The 9597-nt window shown below is 45.8% G+C and overlaps 1 protein-coding gene across 1 annotated transcript in view; it reads left to right on the top strand.

Moving 5' to 3' along the window:
- The window catches only part of LOC100601622 (putative protein ZNF321), a 144796-nt gene that overhangs the window by 108008 nt on the left and 27191 nt on the right, over positions 1-9597 (top strand). Inside the window, exon 3 of the mRNA XM_030821259.1 lies at positions 5883-5960. Coding sequence (XP_030677119.1) covers positions 5883-5960 — 78 coding nt within the window. The remainder of the gene's footprint in view (positions 1-5882; positions 5961-9597) is intronic.

The raw sequence follows: 9597 nt of genomic DNA, 5'->3' as shown, positions 1-9597 counted from the left end.
GTAGCTCCTTTCTTAGTTAAGACATCCACATCTTAGTCTGAGCTTGTTACTATTAATGGCTGCACAAGCATCAAATTTAAAGTTTCTTGTTTGGGGATTCTTTTTTCTTCTGTTCTAGTTATTATTTTACTAGTATCACCTAGGAAAGGACCAGTTCTTAATCTTATTTGAAAAATGGCGGTTGCAGGGTGCTTAGATGGGTTATAACACATATCAGGTTGGTCATTTCCTGGGCTACATGCCTTGTACTGAGGGGAATTATACAAATAAATCCTTTTAACGTTCCTGTACGTTCATAACAACTATGAACAGAAAGATTGTTTTAATTTGCTGTGCTATCTCGGTGACCTGATGAATACACTGGGAACAGTCCTTAGTTTGAGGAAGGTCAGTTGAAGCCTTTACTGTGCAAGTCTAAAATTTAAGAAAAATGAGTCCCACGATGAGCTTCCTCAAGCTTCGGCCATGCATAGACCAGTCAGCTTCCGGGTGTGACTGGGGCAGGGCTTGTCGTCTTCTTCAGGGTCACTTTGCAGGGGTTATCTGGGCTAGGTCTTGCCTCCCAGGTTTTATACGGCTGTGGTGGATCCAGGCTGGGATTCCTTCTACCTTCACAGTGGTGGGAGTGGTCAGGATGATGGTCTGGGGTACTTTCCACTGGGGGTGCACAGGGGCTACGTTCCAGTCCTTGATCCACACTCGATCACCTGGGGAGAAAGAGTGAACTGGGGAGAATAAGCTAACGGGGCATCTCTCATTTTCTTGGGCTGAAATTGTGTAATGTTTCCTAAGGCCGTAAGCTATTTTTGATGGTCTGATTTATCCGCTCCACCTTTCCAGAACTCTGAGGTCGGAAGGTGGCATGCAGTTTCCATGTGATCTTTAATACCTTTGCTGTCTTCTGTACTAAGTCAGCCACAAACACCAGCCTGTGATCTGAGCTGATTCCTAAGGGCAGTCCAAATCTAGGAATAAGATCTCGAAGCACATGGGTTACTTCAGGAGCTTTCTCAGTTGGTGTGGGATAAGCCTCCACCTACCTAGAGTAGGTACACACGAGAACTAGTAAATACTTGTTACTTCTACACTTTGGCATTTCTGTGAAGTCCACCTGGAGATGTTCAAAAGGGGCCGCTTCATAAGCTTATATGCTGGGCAGAACAGCTGAACCCTGTCTCGCATTGTGCTGTCGGCAGGTAACACACCGCTGCGCCACGGTTTTGGCGAGGGCTGACAATTGCGAGATGTAGAAGTACCAGCCTAACAACTTTTCAAGTGACTCCTGACCTAGATGGGTGGTTTCACGCACCCCCAGTACAACTGTGGCTCCTAGCAGCTATGGCACAAGTACTGTCCTATTTGGTAACCGGATCCTTCCTTCTTCCATCACCTGTCTTCCCTCTGCCTGGAGAAAGTCTTTTTCTTCTTTAGAATAAGTAGGTGCAAGGTCTGGTGCTTGAGGGAGCAGGGGGGCTGTGACTGATGCCCAGTAGGGTGTGGATGTTGCTTTTCTAGCTTCTGAGTCAGCTCTGGAGTTCCCTAAGGCAACCAAGGTGGAAGCTCGCTGGTGTCCTCTGCAGTGCATGACTGCCACCTTGTGGGGTTTCCATGCTGCTTCTAATAATTGCAAGATTTCTTGCTAATATTTTATCTTTTTCTCCAGAGTTCAACAGGCCTTTTTTTTTTTTGAGACGGAGTCTCGCTCTGTCACCCAGGCTGGAGTGCAGTGGCGCAATCTCGGCTCACTGCAAGCTCCGCCTCCCGGGTTCACGCCATTCTCTCCTGCCTCAGCCTCTCCGAGTAGCTGGGACTACAGGCGCCCGCCACCACGCCCGGCTAATTTTTTTGTATTTTTAGTAGAGACGGGGTTTCACCGTGGTCTCGATCGCCTGACCTCGTGATCCGCCCGCCTCGGCCTCCCAAAGTGCTGGGATTACAAGCGTGAGCCACCGCGCCCGGCCCAACAGGCCTTTTTCTTTATATAATGCTTTATGCACTTGGAGGGTTAAAAAGGCATACCGAGAGTCAGTGTAAATGTTTTCAGTCTTACCTTCACTGAGTTCTAAGGCCTGAATTAAAGCAATGAGCTCGGCTTTCTGGGCTGAAGTGCCCTGGGACAATGATCTGGCATCAATGGCAGTGTCCAGGGTTACTACCGCATATACTGCACATCTCTCTCCTTGTGGGTTGATGAAGCTACTCGTGTCCACGTATGGCTCCCAGACTGCTGATGCCCAAGGCTGGTCTCAAAGGTCAGGACTGCTAAAGTAAACTGAGTCCAACACCTCTACACAGTTATGCTCAACAGGGCTGTCTGATACTGGGAGCAAGGTGGCAGGGTTCAGGGTGTTACAAACTTCAATGGTTATGTGGGGATTTTCACAGAGCAAGCTTTGGTACTTGGTTAGTCTAGCATTCGTTAGCCAATGATGTCTTTTGGTATTCATTAAAGTCATCACAGCATGGGGGGCCTTTATGTTCAGGTTTTGCCTAAGAGTTAGTTTATCTGCTTCTTGTGCCAGCAGGGCAGTTGCTGCCAAGGCCCTCGAACACGAGGGCTAACCTTTAGAAACCCTGTCTAGTTGCTTAGAGAGGCAGGCCCCTGGCCTCAGCCAGGGCCCCACAGTTTGGATCAATACTCTAACTGCCATATTTTCTCTCAGAAACATACAGTGTAAAAGGCTTTGTCAGGTCAGGTAACCCCAGGGCTGGGGCCAACATAAGATTTTCTTTTAACTCATGAAAGGCTTGCTGTTGTTGGGATCCCCGTTCAAAGGTTCCTGGTCCTCCTCCTTTGTGACTCCGTACAGAGGCTTGGCCAGTACTGCAAAGTTTGGGATCCACGGTCTGCAGAACCTCACAGCTCCTAAGAATTCTTTTACCTGCTTTCTGGTCTTAGGCTTCAGTAGGTTGCAAATGACCTGCTTTCCTTGTGATCCCAGGCTGTGCTCCCCCTGTTGGATAGTAAATCCTAGGTAACGTACCTGCAGTTGGCAGATCTGGGCTTTCTTCTTGGACAACTTATACCTACAGTCCTCCAGGGGCCATAGCAAGGCATCCGTTCCCTTGGCACACCCGACTGCCATGGGGTGTCCTAACAGAAGGTCATCAATGTACTGGAGCAACACGCAGCCTAGGTTTCTGGCGGGAAACTTCTGGAGGTCGTGAGCCAGTGCTTCCCCGAAGATGGTGGGGGAGTTCTTGAACCCTTGCAGAAGCCGGGTCCAAGTGTACTGAGTGGTGACACCTAACCCCAGATCTTCCTACTGAAAGGCAAACAGCTTCTGGCTCTCAGGGGCTAGTATCATGCTAAAGAAAGCATCTTTCAGGTCTAAGCCAGAGAACCAGCTGTCTTCAGCTGGCAGCAACCTTAACAACATGTGTGGGTTAAGTACTGTTGGATGTAAAGTCACTGTAGTTTGATTAAGCGCAAGTCCTGTACTGGCCTGTAGTCATTGGTCCCTGGCTTGGGAACAGGCAGGAGGGGAGTGTTCCAGGGAGACTGACAAGGGACTATAATTCTAAAGGCTCTCAGACGCTCGAGATGGACTTGGATACTTTCAAGAGCTTCTCTGGGGACAGATACTGTTTTTGCCTGACTGGCTGGGCCCTACGCTTAACTTCTATAAGTACCAGGGCTTGGTTAACTGCCAACCCTGGAGGGTTGTCTTCTGTCTACAACCTTGGCCACTGCTTAGCCAGAGCTGTTCTTATCTCTTGGCCTGGCTCAGTTAAGAGAAGTCTCCATTCCTCCTCCCGGGGGACAGTAAGGGCCATAATGACTCCCGTTTCAGGTAACCTTAGCTGTAAAGAGCCGTGCTCTGTAAAAGAGATGGTGGCTGTCAGCTTGCTAAGCAAGTCCTTTCTTAGCAAGGGCAAGGAACAGTCAGGCATGTACAAGAACTGGTGAATCACTTTATGTCTTCCTACAGTACAAGTCCGGGGCAACAGAAAGCTTGCTTTGACAAAACTCCCGTGGCTCTGATTATAACAATAGTCTTTTTGGAAAAGGGGCCAAACGGGGCGGTTACTACTGAATGTTCAGCACTGGTATCGATACGAAAAACAAAGTCTTTGCCCCTAACTGCCATCTTGACCATGGGCTCTTTGGGGGCACTTGAGCCCGGTCCTGCTCAGTTCAGTAACTTCTGCTATATTGAACAGGGCTCCTTCTGGGGTCTCCTGCTCTGAGCCACCTTGTTTTCCTTTTAGCTGAGGGCACTTGTCCTTCTAATATCCTGTTTCTTTACAATAAGCACACTGGTTACACTGCAAGTTCGGACGGCCAGGCTAAGTATCTTTCTGGGGCACATGCCTACCTGGGAGCGCTCTCAGAATCCATGTCGCTCAAGCTGGCTGGAGTACCCGGCAGGGATGCTCCACAGGGCAGGCCTAAGTCGCCTAAGGGGCTGCCTTGACCTTCTGTTAATCACCTGGCTTCCAAGTCAGGGAACCAAGAAATGTAGCATGATGAGCCGCAGACAGTACCTCTCAGACAACGGGTTAAAGAAGGAAGTGGCTTTATTTGGCCCAGAGCATCAGAGGACTCACGTCTCAAGAACGAAGCTCCCCAAAAAAGAAATTCCTGGCCCTTTTAAGGGCTTACAACTCTAAGGGGTCCACGTGAAAGGGTCATGATAGATCGAGCAAGCATGGGGAACGTGACTGGGGCTACAGGCCTCAGCTAACAGAACAGAAAGTTTTGCAATGCTTCTTCATACAATGTCTGGAATTTACAGATAACATAAGTAGTTTAGGTCGGGGTTGACATTATTATTATATTTATTTATTTATTTATTCATTCATTCATTCATTTTAACCACCAGGGCCAGGTGGTGGCTCCAGGGTCGTCTGGCTGTTTATCTTACTTCTGTTTCTTTCTAACTTTTTGCTTTCTTACTTTGCTCCTGTCTTATAAACTAGGCAAGGGGGAAGGAGGAAGGCAGCAGGAGAAGTGGTGGTCTTCCTACCTCAGCCTCCAGAGTAGCTGGGGCCACAGCTGCGTGCCACCACACCACACTAATTTTTGTGTTCTTCATAGAGATGGGCTTTTGCCATGTTTCTCAGGCTGGTCTCCAACCCCAGAACTCAAGGGATCCAGCTGCATCGGCCTCCCAAAATGCTGGGATTATAGGCATGCTCTTTTATCAAAGATTGCTATTATCATAGGATGGGACCCACACTCAATAATACTTACAATGGCACTGGTGATCCTCATCTGTGTCCAGCATTGAACATCAAGGAAGTTTCCTCCATGTTGAGAGCTGAGATCAGCCTGTGATCCACAGGGAGGCGAGGGGGCTGTGCTCTGCATGGAGTTTGGTTAGGGCCGGATCTGTGCCCTGCAGATCTGTGTCCTGCTGCAACGTGTGTGTGGACTGTTCCAGGAGGAGAGTAAGATCTGAAAACAGGTCAAAATTACACTTATAGGTCTTCCTGTGGAACTTTTTTTTTTTTTTTTTGAGGCGGAGTCTCGCTCTGTCACCCAGGCTGGAGTGCAGTGGCGGGATCTCGGCTCACTGCAAGCTCCGCCTCCCGGGTTCACGCCATTCTGCTGCCTCAGCCTCTCCGAGTAGCTGGGACTACAGGCGCCATCCACCACGCCCGGCTAATTTTTTGTATTTTTAGTAGAGACGGGGTTTCACCGTGGTCTCGATCTCCTGACCTCGTGATCCTCCCTCCTCGGCCTCCCAAAGTGCTGGGATTACAAGCGTGAGCCACCGCGCCCGGCTGGAACTTTCTTATCTCCGCGTGATCTCTGGTGCTGTGGGTAGTAGAGGACCGTCTTTCTCTCGGGTGAGGTCTCCCCTGTGTGTGTGTTTTGTCACAGGAAAGGAGTGAATGGTTTCTAAATATTAAATCTCTTTTTTTTTAACATACAGGATTTCCAAATACTCATATTACGTGAGGAAGCCACCAAGAAGAGCAAAGAAAAGGATCCAGTAATGGCTCTTCTTCAGGTAAGTGATATTTCTCGGTGGATTCTTCTGTCTCTTTCCTTTCTGAAGGGCCAGGTATTGTAGTAGCCATTCTTCTCTGAGTGTGAAGCGTCCTACATCACACGTTTGCTCGCACTCACCCATGCCTTTTCTCAGTCCCTCTCATCTTCACTTAAATTCCATCTCCTATAACCTAGTGACATGATCTTGGGAAGAGGCTCCACTGGGCATGGTCCTGGGAAGGGCTCACACCAGACATAGATGGAGATGGGGTGTGGGCACCGTGGTGTCAGTGATGTTGGGCAGAGGGGATTTTTCAGGGGCCACATATGGATGCACATTTAGCTCTTTTTGGACCATATCAGAGAAACTGTATATGAAAATCATACATTAATGTGTACTGATATCTGGTAAATTCTGGAAAAGGAGGCAAACTAAGGGACGTATTTTGTGTCTGATTTTTTTTTTTTTTTTTTTTGAGACGGAGTCTCGCTCTGTCACCCAGGCTGGAGTGCAGTGTCACAATCTCAGCTCACTGCAAGCTCCGCCTCCCGGGTTCACGCCATTCTTCTGCCTCAGCCTCTCCGAGTAGCTGGGACTACAGGTGCCCGCCACCACGCCCGGCCAATTTTTTGTATTTTTAGTAGAGACGGGGTTTCACCGTGGTCTCGATCTCCTGACCTTGTGATCCGCCTGCCTCGGCCTCCCAAAGTGCTGGGATTACAAGCGTGAGCCACCGCGCCCGGCCTTTTGTGTCTGATTTTGTAATGCATTTGAAGCTGCACTAGTGAGTCAATATGTTTCTCACACCAAACTTTTGTTTTAAGAGAGAGGGTGTCACTCTGGGGCCCAGTCTGGAGTGCAATGGCACAATTCTAGTTTACAGCAGCCTCGAACTCCTGGGCTCAAGTCGTCCTCCCACCTGAGCCTCCCAAATAGCTGGGATTACAGGTGTGAGACAGCCCAGCAGGACTCTGCACTTTCAATGTCTTGGAATAGAATGGAAAGTGGATATAGGTATCAGTAATATAGTTAGCTTTATTCCATCATTGACTTCAAATTATGAAATCAGTATAAATATCTAACTGCAGGGGATTCTTTAAATCATTCTCAGCACTTTGACCAGAGACTGTATTTTTTTTTAAACAGGGACTCTGATGAAGCAAGCATTTTAGGTAAAAATGATTATAAGTTTGCTCTGACATAAGAACACAACTTATGTCATTAGAGAGGATGGAGCCATTCTTTTTCTACCCATTATTATTAAGTAATTCTTTTTTTTTTTTTTTTTTTTTTTTTTTTTTTTTTTGAGACGGAGTCTCGCTGTCGCCCAGGCTGGAGTGCAGTGGCGCAATCTCCGCTCACTGCAAGCTCCGCCTCCCGGGTTTGCGCCATTCTCCTGCCTCAGCCTCTCCGAGTAGCTGGGACTACAGGCGCCCGCCACCGCACCCGGCTAATTTTTTTTTTTTGTATTTTTAGTAGAGACGGGGTTTCACCGTGGTCTCGATCTCCTAATTCTTTTGTTTTAAACATCACATGATGTATATATGTGTTGTGTAGTAAAAGTCCAAAGAAAAGTGCACTTATGCATCCTCTTTCCTGTTCAGCCTTCCACCCATTCTCATGTCTCAGTGGGGAAGCACTGTTGAGAGTTCTGTGGCAAGTCAGCGCAGTCCTTTAGAAATGTATTCATACAACATTATGAGATTTTAGAAAAAATTATTTGATGAATGGGATTTTTTTTTTTTGCATGTTTTTTGAGACAGGGCCTCACTCTGTCACCCACCTGGAGTGTAGTGGCACATTACAACCTCTGGCTCTCAGGTTCAAATGAGTCTTGGGCTTCAGCCAGCTGAGTAGCTGCAGTTACAGATGCGTGCTACACTCCTGGCTAATTGTTGTATTATTAGTACAGATGGAGTTTCACCATGTTGGCCAGGCTAGCCTCAAACTCTTGGCCTCAAGTGATCCTTCCTCCTCGGCCTCCCTAAGTGCTGGGATTTCAGGTGTGAGCCCTGCTCCCGGCCTGAAGAATGTTTTGGTATGGTATTTTATCCTGCAAGTTCTGAAAATTTTCATGTTTCCAACTAGAAAACAAGATAGCTCGCTCTTTCAAATTCTCCTTGGAGCTTTCTCTGAATGAAGACACGTGAGTCCTTGACAGTTTTGTTTCATTTCTTTTTTGTTGTTTGTTTGTTTTGAGACAGAGTTTCATTCTTGTGGCCCAGGCTGGAGTGTAGTGGCACGATATCGGCTCACTGCAACTTCCACCTACCAAGTTCAAATGATTCTCCTGCCACAGCCTCCAAAGTAGCTGGGATTATAGGCATGTGCCACCATTCCCTGCTAACTCTGTATTTTTAGTAGAGACAGAATTTGTCCATGTTCTTCAGGCTGGTATCAAACTCCCGACCTTAGGTTATCCACCCGCCTCAGCCTCCCAAAGTGCTGGGATTACAGGCATGACCTACTGCGTGCAGCCAGTCCCACGGTTTATGTAGAAAATACATCATTTGCAATATATATATATATATATATATTTTTTTTTCTTTTGAGAAAGAGTCTCAGTCTGTTGCCCAGGCAGGATTGCAGTGGTATGTTCTTGGCTTACTGCAACCTCTGCCTCCAGAGTTCAAGTGATTCTCCTGCTTCAGCTTCCTGAATAGCTGGGATTACAGGCACTTCCCTACCATGCCCAGCCAATTTTTTAATTTTTAGTAGATACGGAGTTTTGCCATGTTGGAGAGGTTGGTCTCGAACACTTGACCTTAAGTGATCCACCCACCTCGGTCTCCCAAAGTGATGGGATTACAGGTGTGAGCCACCATGCCTGGACTTATTTTTTATATATATATAAAATATATAAATGTTATATATATATATAACATTTAATAATATATTTATTATACAATATTATATAATATAAAATAAAATATTGTAATATATTATATATAACATTGTATTATATATTATATATTTTATACAGTTTATAAATATATATTATATACATATATAGTTTATAAATATATAGATATATAATATATAGTTATATAATAATTATATAATTATATAATTATATATAATTATTAAATATTAAAATATATATTCTATGTCTTATATAGAATATATAATACCTATATAATATATAAAATACATATTAATATATTTTTTAAATATATATATATTTTTTGAGATGGAGTCTTACTCTGCAGCCCAAGCTGGAGTGCAATGGCACAATCTTGGCTCACTGCAACCTTCGTTTCTTGTTCTCAAGTTATTCTCCTGCATCAGCCTCCCAGGTAGCTGGGACTAGAGGCGTGTGCCATCACACCTGGTTTTTTTTTTTTTTTTTTTTTTGTATTTTTAGTAGAGACGGGGTTTCACCCTGTTGTCCTGGGTGCTCTCAAACTCCTGAGCTCAGGTGATCCACCCGCCTTGGTCTCCCAAAGTGCTGGGATTTTAGGCATAAGCCACCGTGCCAGGCCATAGATTTTTTATATTGTCCATAAAACTGAGACTTCCACAGTGACTTAGGGGATTTTAAAAGCTATCATGAAAAAGTGCAATAAAATGCAACTATACAGAAAAATTGTTCAAAAATACCTTAACGTGGGTTTGTCAGAACACAGTCTTGGATCAAATCAATATTTATTTTCTC

Source organism: Nomascus leucogenys, chromosome 10 (assembly GCF_006542625.1).
Source record: "Nomascus leucogenys isolate Asia chromosome 10, Asia_NLE_v1, whole genome shotgun sequence".
Lineage (NCBI taxonomy): Eukaryota > Metazoa > Chordata > Mammalia > Primates > Hylobatidae > Nomascus > Nomascus leucogenys.
This window is presented reverse-complemented; position numbering and strand designations above follow the sequence as displayed.